This window comes from Leptinotarsa decemlineata, unplaced genomic scaffold, assembly GCF_025532065.1.
Source record: "Leptinotarsa decemlineata unplaced genomic scaffold, Ldec_3_MD MMD2_tig00026358_RagTag_RagTag, whole genome shotgun sequence".
Taxonomy (NCBI): Eukaryota; Metazoa; Arthropoda; class Insecta; order Coleoptera; family Chrysomelidae; genus Leptinotarsa; species Leptinotarsa decemlineata.
In genome coordinates this window covers 6,904,761-6,925,882 of record NW_027412703.1, presented here as the reverse complement: position 1 = coordinate 6,925,882, position 21,122 = coordinate 6,904,761, and the positions used below count along the sequence as shown (strand labels likewise).

Here is a 21,122-nt window from a genome sequence, read left to right as displayed (position 1 = left end):
GTAATGAAAATATTACAAAAGGCTCACCAAAGTTAGTTCAAAATATAAAAAGGCATATAAATCCAAAATAAAAAAGACGAAAAGATATTTTTTTGGTTTCAATACAATATCTACATCATTATTATCTTTTTTAATGAAACTGTATAACATAAAAACAATAAAAAATAATAATAATTTTTTCTCATGTTTCTCTTAATATAATGTATTGCCAAATATTTCAATACGATGTCTTAGCACGAAAACACATTGTAGGATTGATTTTCAATATGAAAATGAAGGAAGATGCAAATCAATATTCATAAGAATGGAACTATTGTCTGTTTGTGAGAAAAACATTGTTCACTTGCAACGTTCAACACTACAGCTAGACACCGCTTAGCCAACTGATTAAATAACAAATTGACTAGGGTGACCATTAGTTTAGTATATAATTTGAAAGAATAGGGAAACTTTTTGAAATTTCTTGGGAGATTATTTTTGGATTAAGTTAATAATTACGAATCCGAAAGAAAAAATCGGAGCTCTCAAAATCCTCAACCTCAAAATCCTACATATATGTAATGAAGGGAGAAAAATAAATCTGTTGGAGGCCTTTGAAATCCATAAATCAATTGAAAACCAGAAACATATACCCCTAAACGAGAAACTTGATTTATGTAGTCTCTTGAATTTATGAGCTCAACAACCCCTCGAATTTTCAGGGCGGTATTTCAAGTTGGCATCCTGTCTCTCAAATACCTGTCCTTGCAGCATACCTGAAAATTCTATTAAAACCGATATTTCAAAATTCAGATTTCAGTTTTATACTTGATAATGGGGTCAAACCCGAAACTGGTTGTATAAATAAAATTTACCAGTGGTATTTAAACAAAAGTGTTTTTATTCATTTCACTATAGTAAAGTTGGTAGAGAGTGGGATGAGATTTAGGAGGAAAATATACAGCTCCTAAAATATGCTGGCAGTTTCTGTAGTACATGTGAATCAACACTTCTTCGATAGATGGGTTAGCGTTAATAACACTAGATGAAATTAATTTCCTAACAAAAATTAGGGCTCCGCCACCTATACTGGACTGGAGTGTTCCATCTTGTCTGTAAATGTTATAATCATTAAGACCAAGTTCAGCATCGTTGATGTCAGCTGAGAGCCATGTTTCCGTAAGAACAATTATATCATAAGGGCAATTTGTGACATTAGGACTTAATCAAGATAGTTTAGTTCGAAGTCCTCTGACGTTTTGGTAATAAACAGAGAGCTTGCCCAATTCTAGTTTTTTGTAATGATAACAGGATTATTGTCGACGTATTTTATTGTTGAATTCGGCTCACCGGCTTGCTGTTAATCCAGATGTATGTAAACCTTATCTTCACGGCTGATATTTTGCTTCTTTTAAAGACAGCATGTATATCACGAGGGGATTTCAGCACAACTTTAATGGGTTGATGTCCATTTTTATTCTTTTTTTCGAAGCGGAAGACCTTGGTATCGTTAATGTCAATGATTTTAGCACCAGCGGCTCGCTAATAATCAGAGTGTCATTCTTGCTGTCCTTAAGCCTTTTGACCTCGTCTTTCAATTAATTTACTTCAGATCTGAGGTTATCAATTCCCTTCTTGAGGTACGTTCCTTCAAGCGCTTCCATTATTTGTTTGGCAGATTTCTTGCTTTTGATCATATCCAGTAAGTTATCTGACATACATTGTACAATGATATTCCGAGCTTTAGTATCATTTTTCATGAAAACTGCAAGTTCATCAGCATTTGTGGGTGGTTCTTGTGTTAAAACATCTAGGACTTGTGCCTGTTCCAGCAGCAGTTTAACTCTGAATTCCCAATTCAAAAATCCGTTTCCATCGAATGGTTCAACATTATAAAGCTGGCTGTTACCTGCTCCTGCCATTTTGTTGTTTGTTACTTATTTTTCTAACTTTTTAATAACTTGACGCCAAATTCCTCACTTTAAATTCTGGACTGGGCCCATAACCTATGGGATGGCTTCCGTGGATTAAAATGAGTTTGGGTTTTTGTTGAACGTTTTATTGGTGTTGAATAAAACCAAGATAACACAAACATCGGTTTTCATAACAGACACCCAAAAATGCTTCTATTTTTAATAAAAAAACTTAACTGTCTCTTCTTCTTCTTAATCTATCCACTACAATATAACACATTTTACCAATAGCCTAGAAGCGTTCATTTCCACATCAATTTACCTCAATAAATTGGGCACACTTTTGAATGATTGGCGGCAGTCGTCGCCAAAATAAACCAAAGCCTTTTTTTGTGTAACCAGGGCACACAGTTGGAGCCCCCAGGCCAGTGCAGCCCTCAGTGGGGTGCATCGAGATATGACAACTATCGCAAATGATAAGCGTATCGCCGAGATGATTACCGCACGTCTCACATTTACTAGCCATGTAGGAACTCTGAACAGAATAATAAAATTAATATGTGGGACTAATAGCAAATAATAAAAATCGATAGTTGTTATCAGGAACGGGTTTTTTGTGGAATGTTTTTATTTGTAATGGCTTGGACAAGTAGAGAATTAGTTCATTAATTGTTACAGGTGTTAAGTAATCCCAAAATTTATAACGAGTTAAAGAAAACTTCCGGTAATATACACCAGTCAAATAAACGACAATTTTAGACGTGTTCAATCACTCTTAAGATTAATTTGAGGAGCACTTTTTAGAGTTCTCAGCATAAGCTAAACAAAACTCGTGTTGGAAAAAAACTCCAGTAATATTCATTACTACACCAAAGGTTCTTCCCAACAGTGCATTACAAACTTCCAATAGTTAACCAACCGGAAATAATTATGGGCCAACCTTATGGATATAAATATATAGGTTCAGTAAAAGAGAGAAAACATAGTAATCATAAAGAGTTTTGGTCCATTTGAAGATTGTTCCTTTCTTTCGTGCCATTTTGTTTTTGCTCCTACATCTGAGTGATCATTGATTTTTTATGTCAATTACAGAAATTTGAAATGCTACCACCCAAAAGCCTAGTTAATACACAATTTGTTCATAGATTTATTCTCTTTTCGGTTCCTTTCATCTGACCTTTCAAACACAGAATAGTGTTATTTGAATTTTGAAGTATGAACTGAATGAAGAAAATTTAAAGTGGCAACTTTGAGTCTACCTTGCAGGTAAGGGGTCATATCTCTCCCCAAAAAAGTATATACTCACTTTTTGTGACTTTGCCCTTGTACGTTATGACTGGTGGATGAGGAAATGATCCATATTCTGTAAAAAAATATATAATATTTACATTACGAGAAAACTTGCATATTGCAAACAAAAATACTTATAATTTTCTGGTGAATATTACTGGAGTTTTTTCCCAACACCAAATCGTTATTTTTAACACCTCGACACGTGTTTCGATCACCAAGTGATCATCTTCAAAGGGGAAGATTAAAACAGTTTTAATCTTCCTCTTAAAACAGTTTTAATCTTCCTCTTTGGTGTTGGGAAAAAACTCCAGTAATATTCATTACTACACCAAAGGTTCCAAACAGTGCATCATAATTTTCTGGCCTTTTATAAAATCATTTCATTTCATCTAATGGCAATGAATCACATCTTACAGAAGTATCATAAATGCTTTCAATTAAATCCCTAATACTATCAATGACCAATGCAGCCAAGTTTTTCCTAGGAAAAGCTTTTTTGAGCTTTCTGAAAGGACTAAAAATTTACTTCAAGGAATGGTGAACATGTTCAGATCGCGCTTATGAAGGACTTGAACCATATTAGTGTTTGTACAAATAGTGATGATTTATCAAAGGACCAAGTCTTAAAACATACTTCTAAAAATGTCATAAATGAAAATCATTTTTAGGAATGAAACAGACAAACCATCAATCACCTTAATGCTTTTAAATATTCAATCAGTCAGAAATGAATGTGACGAATTGCTCATATTCCTAGATAGTTTAAATTTTCCGGAGATAATTATGTTAACTGAACACTGGCTTCAGCCTGATGAACTTGACTTTATAGAAAATTATACACAAGTGGCTACCTACGACCGAAAAATATCAGCGCATGGTGAGACACAGATACTTATTAGGAACTGTTCGTCTGTAAGACCTCACTTTGTAAATTTGAAGAGATTTGATAATATCTAGAGGGTGAATTGAAGGGGTTATATTTTTAGGAGTGATTAATTTTTGGGAAAGAAAGTTTTTGGCTTTCTACTACTCCATCTTGATACAAAAAAAAGGATGAGAGAATCTTCCAAAGAAGGGAAGGAAGTAATCAATTTGAAAATAAGTAACTGTCATGCAAAGAAGTAACTTTCAGACACAACCTGAAAAAAAGTCCTCCTGAAACAGCTACTTTCATATAAACATTGAATTACACGAAAGAAAAAAATTCTTTCGAAACAAATACTTCTATATGAACACTGAATTAAACAGAAGATACTTTTCTCTACTCAGTTTGTATTTCAAACATTCGTTGTGGAATAAAAATCAAATATATAGAGGGTGTTTCAAATTCGATCCTCACCATTAGGATCTCGGAAACTATGAGAGATACTACGAGTATATCCGAAGATATCCGGAAAAAACAGAAATTTCGGAAAATGGTTTTTATTTTTTTCTGGCTTTATTTTTGGAAGGATTCGAAAATAAATTGCACTTCCACATTGCCACTATTTCCCTGCTACATAATGGTGTTTTCAGATTTTCTATCCGACTTTTCGTCTTACGGCCACCATCATCAACTTTATTTTTTCTCATGGGCACTACATTGGATTCTTCTTGTTTTGAATAGAACCAGATTTAACTTTTTCAATGATGTTTCATAAGTTATCATTCTTTTTCGAGAAATTGGAAATATTGAAAAAAAATAATTCTTATCATAATAGGCTTTGACATTTTGTTATTGCACAAATCATTGAATTTTTGGCGAAAAATAGCTTTCAGGAATGAAAAAAAAAAAGAGATTTGATACAAATTTATTACAAATACGATAGAAACAGTGTTAGAACATTAGAAATTTATTTAAACTGGTATTCGTGAAAGCCCTTTTTCGCAAAAATTAAATGACTTGTTCAATAACAAAATGTCATTGAGTGTAACAAATTGAAAGTCAAATTTAGAAAAATCAAAGTGAAAGCCTATTATGATTAGAATTATTTTTTTTCAATATTTCCAATTTCTCGAAAAAGAATGATAACTTATGAAACATCATTGAAAAAGTTAAATCTGGTTCTATTCAAAACAAAAAGAATCCAATGTAGCGCCCATAAGAAAACATAAAGTTGATGATGGTGGCCGGAAGACAAAACGTTGGATAACTAATCTGAAAATACCATTCTGTAGCAGGGAAAAAGTGGTAATGTGGAAGTGTAATTTTTCGAATATTTCGAAAAATAAAGCCAGAAAAAAATAAAAACCATTTTCCGAAATTTCTCTTTTTTCCGAATATCTCCGGATATACCCGGAATTTCAGAACTTTCTCAACGGCGTATTATTAGTCAGGTAAATGCGCAACTCTGCCCCAATTTAACCATCTTTGTATCTCTCATAGTTTCCGAGATCCCAATATTGAGGATCGAATTTGAAACACCCTGTATAGTAAGTATATTGAGCTCTTGTCCAATGGAAAAAAAATTAACCAGACCGATCATACCGTGTGATTTAAATAAAGCTATTGTGATCCAAATAGTCAAACACAAGTGAGATTAATTTCACTTAAATAATTGAAATCAGATGTCCTATCGAACATATGTATATCAAGTGTATATCTAGTTATAGTATAGTCACCCGAAGACGCTATTGTATAGCGAAACACGTGTTGCGTTTTTGTAAAATTGTTTAGTGAACTTCTCACAACAAAGTGTTTCTTGAATACTATCTAGGTGAATTTTACTGGATCTTTTATTTTTTTGTCATGTCACTTGTGAGTTTTTTGAGAGAAATAGATAATGTTAATATTAATATTTCAATCATATTGTCGCAATTTCTGTATATAAGATAGAATCTTATATGTATATTATATGCATTTATAGATCGCCGTCAGGTGATGTAAAGGTGTTCTTAACCAGGCTAGAACCTTGTTTAAATGAATTATCCTTGGAAGGTTCAATCTTCTTAACTGGAGATTTCAATATAAATTATAATGAGTTATCATTTGACTTGATCATGCACGTTCAAAATGCTACTCGCCACTCTATTCACTCGGCTACTAAAATTGATTATGTTTGTAGCAATATGTACGAGAAATGCAGTTCCTGTAGCCTGGAGAGCCTACTGTGAGGCAGTCGAAGACTTCCCACTAGCTTCTAAGCTACAGAAGGCACTCAAGTGACCACCATCGGCATCCTGACGAGGGAAAATGGCAACAAAGCCGCCAACCTCCAAGAGAGTGCTGAGATTCTTAAGGAAACTCACTTCCCACGTTCTGTTTTTCCTGGAATAACGAACTGGACGGAAGTACCAACAACACCCTCACAATACGATTGGCAATCTGCTAGGGCAGTAGTTGACGAGGACAAGATAAGATGGGCCATATCGGGCTTTTCCCCCTTCGTCACCAGGACCTAACGGTATAAGACCAGCCCTACTTCAATGGGGACTGGATATTCTTATGCCGCACCTGGTTGGAATATTCAGAGCCTCTCTAGCTCTGAGGTATATTTCCAGTAAGTGGAGAGAAGTACAAGTAGTATTTATACCCAAATCAGGTAGGATGGACTACACCTTACCAAAAGCATTCCGACCAATTAGTCTCACATCGTTTTTCTTAAAAACTATGGAGAAGCTATGTGAGCGGTACATAAGAGATGAAGTACTAGTTCACAATCCACTTCATCCAAATCAGCATGCATATACTCCGGGAAGGTCTACTGATTCGGCCGTTCACCACATGGTTGGCAGAATCGACAGATCATTGGACAACAAAAAATCCACCCTGGGTATATTCATAGATATCAAGGGGGTGTTTGATAAAACAACCTACCCTTCCAACAATTACCCAGCAACTACACTCCAGGAATGTACCCCTGGTAGTAGGAAAATGGATACTCAAGATGCTCCCTAGTAGAGCAATAAGTATCAATGTAAAAGACATCACAGTGAAAGGACTGGTCATGAGGAGATGTCCACAGGGAGGGGTCTCATCACCCCTTCTCTGGAACAATAATGGATTCTACACAATTGCTTATGCAGATGACATAGTTATCTTGAAGACCGGCATATTTGTGAATACACTGTGCGATAGAGCGCAGGATGGGCTCAAATTAATAGAAATATGGTTTAAGGAACACTCACTGTCGATCAATCCCAAGAAGATTGAGATGGTCCTTTTCACCAGGAAAAGAAGTTTATCAGACTTAAAACCTCCCGAAATCTTCAAAAGTAAACGAAACTTCTCTGAAGAGGTGAAATACCTTGGTAGTATCCTCGACAGGAAGCTAACATGGAACTCTCACCTACAGAGTAGAGCATGGGGTCTTTCACCCCATGCAATCTTGCCAGGATCACCTTGGGCGACCCTGGGAAGCTGGCGCCAAAGAAATATCTGACGATGACCAGGAAAAATCTACGCCTAACAGTAGGATTTATGACTGGCCGCTGTCAACTAAGGAAACACCTCCATAATATGGGGCTAGTGGACACACCTCTATGCAGCATGTGTGAACAGGAAGATGAAACTGTCAGGCATGTCCTATGCGAGTGCCCGGAGTTATCGTCAATAAGAGAGTGTATGTTGGCGAGTCTTGGCCTACACCGGCCGATATAAAGGAGATTTCTCACAGTGACCTGTCCACCTTCCTGGAAAGGACAGGATAGACGATCATCTGAGAGGACAGTCACATGTGGCCTAAGTGCTGTGGGCTTACACTCACCCTCCCTACTCTATAGATACAGAGAGTAGATAACTCGGTTAAATTTACAATTTTTGCAGATGACACCACTATTCTATGGCATGACAAACATACAATTGACCTGGAAGGAACAATAAACTTCAATATGAAAAAAATAAATAGTTGGTGTGACTTTTGTCATGTATTCAGTAGAAGCGGCAACACGGCAGCGAATCCGGTTGTCAATCAGCCATCACGATGGTGTGCACCTATTGTATACAATCACTATTTTATCCATTAATAATAAATAAAGTACATCAAGGAAGTGATATAGAGAGTTGTCAATGATGCCCTTATTAGAAACAATCAGTATTTCACATGGTGACAGCGGTAAAGTGCTCTAAACCACTTGTTTTTGTGTTTGTGCTGCCAGGTTTGGAAATTATTAGGTCAGTTGTTGTTGAACAATAGATGTTGCCAAATTTATCCGTTGAAGTCGGCAGTTGATAATAAAAGGGGATTTTAGTAAATTCCTAAAACAAAACTATAAAAGGTTTAACACAATGGGTGATCAAACCAGAGCTCCGGAAGAATTCAGTTTTAGTGGTGATCTCAGTGGAAACTGGAAACTTTGGAAACAAAAATTTGATCTTTACCTAATTGCGAGTGGAAAAACCTCCAAAGCAGATCCTGTTAAAATAGCTATCCTGTTAAATTTACTTGGAGGCGAAGCTATAAAAATCTATAATACTTTCGAGTACGAAGAGGATGAAGAAAGAGAAAAATTGGCCACTATTTTATCAAAATTTGAAGCTCATTTCAATCCGACAAAAAACCTTGTTTACGAACATTTCAAGTTTGTCAAACGGGAACAACTTTCGTGTGAAACGATTGACCAGTTTATTACAGCTCTAAAGCAACTAGCATCTACATGCGACTTCAAACAAAAAGATGTCCTAATTCGTGATCGGATTGTATTGGGTGTAAAAGATCCACGTATTCAAGAAAAACTTCTTCAAAGCCCTGACCTTAAGCTAACAGAAGCGATTAATATTTGTAGATCCATGGAAGCAAGTGTCGCCACTCAAAAGGAAATATCGAAAGATACGGTGAGTGAAATAAAAAGGCGTGATTGGAATAACAGTAGTGGTGACAGTGCAGTGTCCTCTCATAGATATAGTCAAGAAAGGGGTTATCAGAGACGTCCAGGCAGTCAAGTCCGATATAGGGGTTCATGTGAAGAAGCTGGTAGCAGTCAGACTATTAAGAATAGAGGTAGTATAACTTGTAGATGTTGTGGCCAACAACATGAACAGGGTAAGTGCTTGGCGGCATACCGTTTCTGCAATTTTTGCACTCAAAAAGGACACTATCGCAAGTATTGCCCTCGTAATAAAAACCGAGTTTATGAAATTGTAGAGGGTGGAGGTGATGAAATTCTTGAGCACAATGATGTAAACTATCGTGAATGTAGTAATGACTCTATTATTTGGACTATTACGAGCTCAGACATTAATGCAATTGAATGGTTTGAAAATATTTCAGTATGCGGTGTCAAAACTAAAGTTGAAATTGATAGTAGTAGTATGGTTAATACCCTCAATAAAAATTACTTTTGTGCTTTGAACATACCGTTAGAAAAACTTTCAGACCCTTCAACTCTGTCCTCTTATTCAGGACACAAAATAGATGTATTAGGACAAATTTATCTTACGTATTCCAAAAACACTTTATTGTGAGATTTTCACTAAATTGTTTTACAAAAACGCAACACGTGTTTCGCCATACAATGGCTTCATCTGGCGTGTCTTTCAACTTAGTAGTTGAAAGACACGCCAGATGAAGCCATTGTATGGCGAAACACGTGTTGCGTTTTTGTAAAACAATTTAGTGAAAATCTCACAATAAAGTGTTTTTGGAATACGTTAGTTATGGATTTTCATCAAGTATCGGCCGATTCCATCATATATCCAAATTTATCTTGATTGTCAATATGGTAAAAAAATTGGAAAAATTTCATTCCATGTATTGAATTCTAAAATTCAAAGTTCAATTTTGGGACTTTCTGCCTGTCAACTTTTTGGAATTCTTCCAGAAAAATCCCATATTATGTCATCCATAACTAATAATGAAAATGTTGAAATATTATTGAGTTCATACAGCGCAGTATTTTCGGGTATAGGGAAAGTTAAAAAACATTATGATATAGTTTTGTCAGAAAATGCCATACCACATATTAGCGCCCCTAGAAAAATTCCTTTGGCTTTGAAAGAGAAAGTTAAGCTAAAATTGGACGAAATGATAGCTCAAAATATTATTTTACCTGTCACTGAGCCAACTGACTGGGTACATCCAATTGTTGTTGTTCCAAAACCCAATGGCGATATTAGAATTTGCATGGACCCAAGAAAACTTAACCAGTACATCAAACGGGAAATTTTTGAAATTCCCACACAGGACGTGTTATTTTCCCAATTAGTTAGTGCTAAATATTTCAGTCTTTTAGATGCTTCATCAGCCTTTCTTCAGTTGCCATTAACTTTAGAAAGCACATTTCTGTGTACAATTACTACCTGTTTTGGTAGATATCGATACCTCAGACTTCCATATGGAATATCTTCAGCCCCAGAAATTTTTCAAAGATGTATCTATGAAATTCTAGATGGCATTCCAGGACATGTAGCATATTTTGACGACATTTTGGTATACGGTCGTACACTTGAGGAACACAATCTTAACTTTAAAACTGTATTACAGAAAATCCAAAGTAGTGGACTTACGCTTAATCGTGAAAAATCACAGTTCTGCGTCAGAAAAATACAGTTTTTAGGACATATCATCAGTGACAAGGGAATATCCCCTGATGATAATAAAACCCGTACATCAAGGAAGTGATATAGAGAGTTGTCAATGATGCCCTTATTAGAAACAATTAGTATTTCACAACTTTAACCTCCTTGCCCTTAACGTTTCAAAAACCAATATATTATACTTCAGGTGTGATCTTTGGTAACATCAAACTGGATAAGGGTTACATAGAGAACCTTAACAATACTAAGTTCCTAGGGGTGCCCATTGATAATAATTTGAAATTTGAAGAGCGTGCAATGAACTCAAATAAAAAACTGTCCTCTGGTTGTTTTACTTTAAGGAACTGGGATCCTCTGCTGCAAAAATAGTATACCATGTATTAATCAAATCCCATCTGAGATACACCTCCCCATTTTGGGGAGTATGCAATAATAATGTCATGCAAAGCATCTTGATTACACAAAAAAGAGCAATTAGATAAATTTCTAAAATAATGGCATGTGATCCATGTTAACAACTTTTTGTCTTGCATAAGCTACATAATGTTGTTGCCATATTCATAGCAAAGACAGTTTGTCTGATTAAAAAACTCTAATAAATTCAATATGGCTAACACCTATCCTACACGCAAGCAAAACAGTATTAACTTACCGATCTCTACTTTAGCGAAGGACTATCTAAAAGGCTGTTTACTTCTTGCTGTGCCCCTATTTTACTTGGGAATAATTTTATGTTGATACCTTTCAATTGAATTATTTTTTTTTTGGTAAAGATTTCCAAACTCAATTTTCCTTTTACAAATGTGCCCGAACCCTTTGTTTTACTCATTTTCTTGTTTCATATAATAATAATAATCGATTTTATTGCCAGAAAATCACAACATATACATATAGATACCTATACATATGATAAAGTGAAAGAAAAGTAGATATATATACATACATATATATATACACATATATATAACATTTACATTTCTGACAAAAGGCAGAGTTCGTGCTTTCTCAACAAGAGTTGAGAAGCAGCGCTCTTCACTCAACCTGCAATATGTTGACTGACTAATTGTAGCTTTTAGTATTGAGTGTTTTTATTTATATGGGTGCTTTGTCAACAAGAATTCCATGTTCTTTATGACAATAAAGTATTGATTGATTGATTGATATGTATTCATATTGACTTTGGTGATGCACAAATTTGATTTGATGTATGAGACTTACCGCGAGGTCTGTCGCGAGGTTTGTCGCGAGGTTGGTCTTTCTCTATAACCTTTGCCCTTCGACGTCTAGTATGAATTGTATCCCTCCTCATAGTAACTGGTCGATCAATTCCGTGAAGTTTGAAGTAGAGACCACATGCATTACACACCATTTCACCTCTCAAATTTCTTCTCCATATTGTAGTTGTTTGTGTACCGCAATTAGTACAGTGCAAATCCACCCTTGTTTTGATACCTGGTCCACCCTTAAATCAAAGAAAAACCATTAGTTCGTTCAGAAACAATCCTTCAAAAAAAACAATTAGTAGGTTACAAATTTTTTTTTAAAGAAATAAAGTAAAGACCGAGGTCTTCGGTCAGCTGCTGCAACTATAATTGGAGCGGTAGAAACTGGGTCCTAACCTAAATTTATTGCCACAATTCTTTTTGCAAGCGCAATTCTTGTTATAGATATGGTTACTTTCAGTTTTTGCTAAACTCATCAAATGTTATTATTGAATTGATAGATGTAGCCGTTACTAGGTGGTAGGAGATCATCATGAAAAATGGGAAATAAAACTTTCTATGTTTTTTTTCATCCTTTGAGAATATTTTCAATGATTACAATAAATGTTGTCCTGAGTCGAGTAAAATCTTTGGAAGGTTTATATATTGAACAGTTAGATGGCAGCAAATTGTTTAGAAACTAAAAACTTGAAAATAAAATAAGTAAAAAAAAATTATGTTAAATGGTTTCATTGAAAAAAAAAAGATGTAGGTAGTTAATGTACTAAAAGCTAATAAATAATTAATCAATCAATCACATATTTCATTATCCTAAAAAAGAAACATAGTTTTACAATCAATAAGCACAATCACAAATATATAAAAACATACACTAATTCAAGATTGTTTCATATTAAAATACTCAGTGAGGTCGTAAAACAAATTAATTTGTCCTAGGTAGCAGTCATCACAACACTCACCTCAGCAATCTACGGTATTGATCAGATAAAAAAATAATAAAATCGGGCATATTATTTACATATTTGCTCAGGTTACGCTACACCCAAAATTTTTTTTTTCTGATCAATACTGCAGATTGCTGAGGAGATTGGTGTGATGACTGCTACCTAGGACTTCCTGAATTATTTTTTAGCTTTTGGTACATTATCTACATGATTATTTTTTTTTTCAATAAAACAGTTCAACAATTTTTTTTATCTATTTTATTCGTTTCTGATTTTGTTACTCATTCTGTTCAATTCATTCTTCATAGAAAGGCACCAGAAAACTAAAACGGCCCCTTAATGTATATCTTCCTATAAGAAAATCTGTCGGTACCTGGGCACGGACAGAGCAAGAGAAAGCCCATACCCTCCGCAGAACATCTCTCAAACGTCTGCACTGCTCACCCATATGAGGACTCACTAGAAGATGCAGCAGACATTATCAAAGACTCAAATAGTCCAAAAGTCCAAAAGAAACGTTGCCCAAATTAAAAAAAAAATCGGATCCAAAAAAGGCTCCAAGATACGAAATCATTACAAACCGTATATTTCAAGAACTGGTATAACTTTCCTTACGTCAGTCAATATTTAATGTCATGACCAGACTGCAGTTTTTTTCCCTGGCGTGGGAGGTCACATAAATTGTAATGTAACTGTGGAGTATTGCATACCATTCAAACATTGAAATCATACAAAGGTTTCAAAATAAAGTACTCCGAATGTTAACCAATGCCCCCCTGGTTTGTACCCAACGAATTATTACACAGTGATCTATGCTTTATCAGCACTAGTTGATTTGATAGAAACATCATTTAATGAAGAAGTTTTTCGAAATTTTCTCAAAACCTCTATTGTGTTTCCTTTTCATAAAGGTGGAGATATTGGTATCTCTTCTAACTTCTGACCTATCTCCTTAATAACAACACTTGCAAAAATTATAGAAAAACTAGTCAAGAGAAAACTAGTGGATTTTCTCAAGAAAAACCAGATATTAAACAAATGTCCGTTTGGATTCCAGAGTAGAAAAAACACACATGATGCCATTTTTTCATTACTGTACAGTCTATATAACAAACTAAATGATGGAGTGACTGCAACTGCTGTGTTCTGTAATGTATTTAAGGCGTTCAACTGTGTTAGTCATAGTACACTGCTTCGGAAACTACAACAGTATGGAATAAGAGGTGTAAGTCTTAAGTGGTTCAAATCCTATTTATCTGAGCGTAGTCAAAATGTTAAAATGACCATTTATTCTGAGGATGGAAAAATAAACTGTTCGACTTCCTCAAGGCTCAGTCCTTGGTCCACTATTATTTCTTCTGTATATAAATGATCTGAAATCTATCAATATTAAAGGTGACTTTGGAAAACATGGGAAAGAAAGTTTTTGGCTTTCTACTACTTCATTTTGATATAAAAAAAGGATGATGGAATCTTCCAAAGAAAGGAAGGAAATAATCAATTTGAAAATAAGTAACTCATGCAAAGAAGTAGCTTTCAGACACAAACTGAAAGAAAGTCCTCCTGAAACAGCTACTTTCATATAAACATTGAATTACACGAAAGAAAAAAATTCTTTCGAAACAAATACTTCTATATGAACACTGAATTATACAGAAGATACTTTTCTCTACTCAGTTTGTATTTCAAACAAGTACTTGTTTCGAAATAATTTTTTTCTTTCGTGTAATTCAATGTTTATATGAAAGTAGCTGTTTCAGGAGGCTTTTTTTCAGTTTGTGTCTGAAAGTTACTTTTTTGCATGATCTAAACATCCATATATAGAGTTACTTATTTTCAAATTGATTACTTCCTTCCTTTCTTCGGAAGATTCCCTCATCCTTTTTTTGTATCGAGATGGAATAGAGTAGAAAGCCAAAAACTTTCTTTCCCAAAAATTAATCACTCCTTAAAATATAACCCTTCATTTTAAATTAAATTTTTATTTCTTATTTTTATTATTTTTGTTTCACACCTGTGAATATGGTTTAGGTTGCATTTACAACTTATGCGGACCAATAATTTAAATTGTTGTTTTCTAGAAACTTAGTTTGATGAAATCCTACTACTTATTCCTACTATTAAAATCTACTCATACGGATCCTTTCCTTTTTTGTTTCCTCGAATTGGTAGTTTCGCAATATATTCAAGGAGAGGGGTAGAGATACAGAAAACGTTCTTCGTCGTGATCTCGGTGTAAAAACTGCAATACAATTCCGTCGTGGTGTGAACCTACAAAGTTACATGTGAGATTTTTCCTTGTCTAATAAGGAACTTCCACTCCTACGATACATACTTCTGCCATACTATATCAAACAAGGTGAGTTTACTTATTCATCTTGCAATTGATTTTTTATTCGTACTTTTACGCAAAGTTTAAGATCAAAACAAATCTCAGTGGTGAACCTGCGTCCCTATTTCATACACCGCTTCAAAATCGTTCAGAGACCTACTTGCATTCCTAATTTATAGGCGGCAGTTTTCAAAAAATTACTCTGAATTTTTTCTAGTGACAACTTGTGCACAGAATACGAAGTACTCCATACACTAATGAACAAAATAGAATTTTCAAAGTATTAACCGAAAAGTCCTTACTTAACGTGGATACATAACCTAGAAGTTTGAAAGGTTTCAGTGTGATTTTAGTAATTACAATTATTATTGAATGGACCTGAACTCGCTTCTCAAATGCATCCAATATATCCTTCTGATATAATAATAAATTCGTCACTGTGGACTTACCTTTTGGAGAGCCTCGTTGTTGATTAGTTAGACTGCTAGAGTAATTCCAAGAAAGTTGTTTTGTTACGAGACAATCATTTATTTGGGATGACTGATGGAATACTGATACTTTTATCATTTTTACATTATATCTATCCCCTGATTTGTGAATGGGTTTGATGAAACTGTTTCTACAAAACAAAGGAAACTCACCGGAATCTGGAGATAAATTAAATAAAAGGTATAATAGAGTACTGAAGGTACAAACACATTTCTTAAGTAAAAATGATGGAACACCATCTGGTCTAGAACTGAAATTGTTTTTGAGCTTACTCATTTCATTAAAAACGTCAACTGAACTAACATGATATTTGTTAAAATTGAGTACTTTCGAAATTGGCTTGGCCATTGTTTGATGGTCTAACTTAGTCTTTCTCAAAGTGGACGATAATGCCAATTTGTGAGAGCTGGAGGCCTATATGCAGTAAAGGGCACATAGAAGATTGGAGAGCGTTGAAGCGGTTTAGGGGGGCGATGACTGATTTAAAAATGTTTTTTTTGCTTTCAACAGAAACTTCACCTCTCCTGCTTAACGCGCGTTTCCTCGTGTAACGCCATCTAGGGGACTAGACAATAACTATTTCCTATCCGATAGTTGTCAAACTGTACAATAGATGACAGTAAGCTTCAATACGAAGCGAGAAGTTTCTAGTCTCCATTCTCGAAAGTACTAAGCCCGCCCGCTGCCTCAAAGAATGATATTGCGTACTTGACAGACCTGTATAAATTATTTAATGATGTCAATCTCCAACTTCAAGGTTACGACTTGAATTTGATTAAAACAAAAAATATCATTGCTGCTTTTGTAGCCAAATTGCTCTTATACAAGAATAATATCGACAGACGTGAGTTTCGCAATTTCCCTAATTTGTCAGTAGTATCCTTCAACAACGACGACTTGCATGTTTACTGCCAACATTTGGAGAACCTTCACAGTGATTTCGCAGAACGATTCCAGAACATTTTAAAAATACCGGACTGGACTTTTTTAAATGTCAACATAGCAGGATCGCCCCTGCTGGAAGAACTCATAGAATTGATAACGAACGAAGAAATAAAACTAAAATTCAAAAATGGATACAAGAACTTTGGCTACAAAAGCCAATCCTGCAATTTTACTCTGGATTGTGGTCCATCGTTCCACGATTTTTGATAGCATTCCCATCATCATATTTGTGTGAACGTAGATTTAGTGCTATGGCAACGTTGCTTACTAAAAAGAGAAACAGTTGCAGATTACCGAATGAGGTGACTTACGGCTGTTTTTGAGTAAATTCGAGCCTGATATTAACAAACTTGTTAAAAATCATCAAATTCATCCTTCACATTGGATTAGTTTCAAAATTCAAATTGAAATGTTTGTTTTGATAACATGAATAATATTACAAAATTGTGTTTTACATTCCCCTCATCAGAAAGTATCATTTTCACATGACACACATAATTTAATTATTAAAATAATGACTCTGATTGTGATTCTTAAGATGTAGTAAAGTAAAAAAAATTGGGGGGCGCTAGAAAATAATTGATTCTCGAAGTGGGCGGTAGACAAAATAAGTTTGAGAATCTCTAACTCAACATACACAAATGCAAAAAATTTCGCAAAAAAATTCACAATATCGATACCAATAATGCTCACTTCATCATTATAAGATACAGAAGATAAATAAGAGTTGGCATTATTTTTTAAACTGGCATATTTCCAGAAGGTACGTGAATCATTGATAATATTGTTTTTAATTTCCGTTAAATATTCTGTATAGCATTGTTTAGTTAAAAATTAACATTTGGATCTCAATTCAGAAAATTGCATGTAATTTCTGTCATTATAAGTTATTTTGAACAACTTATGAGCGTTTTTATTTTTAAATATACAATGTTTCAGTTCAAAATTATATCAAGATGGGCAGAAGGGCAACTAGAGTATTTTCTAAGATTTAAAGGTATAAATAGAGTCATAGCTGAATAAATAATATCGTAAAATTATTCCAAAGCTGAGTTGGTGGATGTTTTTCAAATAATTATCACAGTCAACACAAACAAAATAGTTGTTGATTGATAGCTTTGACATCTGCTTTTCTAAAGTCAAAAATAAATTCTCCATAGTTCAAAAAGGACATTTCGCTAGAAACAGGCAGTTCAAATGAATAACAACCGTGATGGATACTTTTTTGATGAAGTAACTCAGTTCCTGATGATACTATCATGAAAGCAGAATTCATAAACAGGAGGTCGAGCATAACGCCATGACTATTTGGAATTTCATCAACTTGAAAAAGATTAATTAACAGAAATTCTCACACAATGGCACTGCTTTGGAAATCTCTGGAGAATTGACAACTACACCTGAATTCCCATTCTTCCATTCTGCTCCAGGTAAATTGAAGTCGCCAAAGATAACAACTTTGTGAAGAGGATATATCTGTACAAAGCGATGTACACTTCGTCGCTTGAACAGGGTGGAATGTGAACATAGCAAACAATGAAACTATCTTTTCCATGCTTGATCTCAACAAAAACTTGTTCCACTGTATTATTTTCAGTATTGAGGCGATGAACATTAATTGACCTCATAGTGACGATCAGTACACCACCACCTCTTGATTTACCGCTAGTGAGAGTAGAACGATCCAATCTAAAAGTTGTAGCTTGGAATTTGGGTTTCTGAAATGGATACATTTTCATCTAGCCATGTTTCCGAAATCATAACAATGTCATAAGAACTTTGAATGGTTAAATTTTTGGGATCAATGAAATATGTTTTCATACCACCTACATTCTGATAATAGCAGGATAAGGAGTTTTCTAGTTTTTTGAAATCTGAACTATTTTAGGAACACCCTTAATATATTTTATGCTTAGGTCATTTTCCCCTTTTTATTTTCTGTTTTTCAATTCATTTCAAACTTGATTCAATTTATCTCCCTGAAACTAAGTCAGATCATATGATATTCGATGTCCTTTTTTAAAAAGATAACTATTTTTTATGAGTATGTCCAAAACTAGACTTGATTCGGGAAGAATCGCCTTCAGAGGTATATCTCGCTCTATATTTTGTTGAAGTCACCGTTTTCTAATTGGATACCCGTTTCCTTCAGAATATCTTGAACCAACGCTTTGTCATGCTTAACACGTTCCCCCAGTATGTTAGATATCCCAGTATGTTAGATATCGATTCTTTATTATTGTAAACCATTGCCATTCTTTCTGCACCTCATGGAAGACATCTTTAGAGTTATTTGGATTTTGATTGACTAATAACTGATATTTGAGGTATTTCAATTTTTTGCTGAGTTCAGCCACTTGTTAAACTAGCTTTGGAAGATTTCTTAGACTAGTGCGACAGTCATCACAGATGAATAGAATAGTTCTATTCTTCAGTGTGAAACATCTGGCCTCTGAAGGGCATATCTCAGAGCACGACTCGTGCATTGCTTGGCTACAGCTATCACATATTATGGTTTTGGCTTCTTTATCGAAGTCGTTAAGGCATTTAGGCATAATCTTGTAGGCATAATCTTTTATATTCTACCTGGATTTTTTTTATTCCAACAAAAACAGCACAAGATAGGAATTCCTATAGTGTATGAATTGAACTGATATCTTTAAAATGCACTTCGGAGTTGGTATTTAGATTAGCCAATGATGAGAGCAGTCACTTTTGCACTACACTAACTTCATGTCGTAAAATAAACTTTTTATCTGCCGTATTACTACCGACAATACAATTTTCATTGTGTTACACTCGTTGATTCCGGTTTTGGCTGATAATCTTTCAGGCAACAGCTTTTTTAATAGGCATTCTTTTAGTTGAACAATAGTGAAAATGATATTACATTTTACATATATTCGCATATCATAGGGAGTGAATTGTCGACAAGCCTCTCGAATTTGTTCACATAACTCATCGCGAATTATGTTCTTGGATTATTGTATGCTTCCTGCTTGGATGTTCCTCATTAATAAAAATTGTAGAATTGAATAAAAATTCATAGAGTCTAGAATTCGGAGCAGAAAAGGAATAAACAAATAAAATCGCGGTGCTACGGAAGTATATATCATAATGGTAGTGATAGGTGTTTTTTTTTGTAATTTCTAAATTGCGTAATATGTAAATACTAGCGTTTCCAAAACCTGCATCACTGAAATTGAATAACACTAGCAAACTAAAAATTACCTTTCCCTTGACCAAATTACACCAAGGATTGTTTCCTGTGAAATCAGGAATACAGTCTTCTCGGGAATCCTCCTCATCATTGTCTTGATCCATTGGAGTCGATTCAACCAGGTTTGCTTTGCTAGGGAAGCTCTGTTTTCTTCTATCTGAGCATTTCTCTGTATTCAGTAATTCATGTGTCTTTTGACGATCTCGGAATAACGTGTAATTAAGAACATGAGGCGGAGTTGGAGTTATGCTCATTCCTAGTTTCCTACAGCTTATTAACTTCCTAAGTAGTTGGCTAGCCTCTCCTGATAAATTTGGATTATATCCATTCCGCGATAGAGCTTGCCATAAAGACGTGTCCGATTCACAGTTATTTTGGTTTGCTTCAGGAGTGGGGGAGGCTTCACTTGGGGATGTCGAGTTACTGTATTCTTCTATTGCCTGTAATTATAAACATATTTGATAGATAGATATTCACTTATTTCTACAGAGTATATGTAAATCTTGTATAAAAGTTAAAAGAAATACTTTGTCCGAGAAATACGTCAGTGAACAAAATTACAAAAAAGTAATAAGATTCAAAATTTGAATAAAACACGTCACATACACATATAAGTATAGAGTTGATAAAAACAAAATTTAAAATAGACTGTTAAAATATTCATCTATAGTATCTATAGTATAGTATAGTATATTGCATAAAAATTCTTTCAGAGGCTTCAGAAAACCGCTGGCCAATCCAATGTCACTTATATCCTGTGGCAGAGAATTAAAAAATTTAATCGCACTGTTGACAGTACTTCTTTCATATAGAGATTTTTTATGTATCGGATATAAAAAATCATTCCTAAATCTTGTTCCGTACTTATGTGTTTTATGATGCTTTTCAAAGTAACTTGGTAAATTTACTGAAAATTTAAATGACTCAAAAACGTATATCGCTGGTACTGTTAATAATTTGTTCATTTTAAAGATTCCTCTACATGACCTTCATACCAAAAAGTATTCTGATTACCCTTTTTTGGCAGAGAAATACTCTGTTCAGCTCATGACTGGAGCTCCAAATGATAATACCAACCTTATTGCAGAGTAAAAATTAGCATAGTAGACAGTCATCAGAACATCACTGTCGAGGTAATTTTTTAAGAATTCTCATAGCATATGTAGTTGAAGAAAGTTTTCTGCAGAGATTTTCTATTTGATTTACCCAACTTAAGGTGTCATCGATATATATATATATACCCAAAAACTTCACAGATGTGTTGCAGGTCACTCGTAAATCATTGAAAGTGATGCTCTTCGGTGTCCCCATGCTGTTATCAATTTTGAACA

General features: G+C 34.5%; 1 protein-coding gene across 5 annotated transcripts in view; it reads right to left on the bottom strand.

Moving 5' to 3' along the window:
- Positions 1-21,122, bottom strand: part of LOC111511830 (GATA zinc finger-domain containing protein GATAd) — a 136,471-nt gene that overhangs the window by 31,252 nt on the left and 84,097 nt on the right. For all 5 annotated transcript variants that reach the window (XM_074184750.1, XM_074184748.1, XM_074184749.1 and 2 more), the window contains 3 exons: positions 19,803-20,231; positions 11,857-12,100; positions 3,199-3,255 (listed from right to left, as the gene is read on the bottom strand). In XM_074184750.1, the coding sequence (XP_074040851.1) occupies positions 3,199-3,255; positions 11,857-12,100; positions 19,803-20,231 (730 nt within the window). The remainder of the gene's footprint in view (positions 1-3,198; positions 3,256-11,856; positions 12,101-19,802; positions 20,232-21,122) is intronic.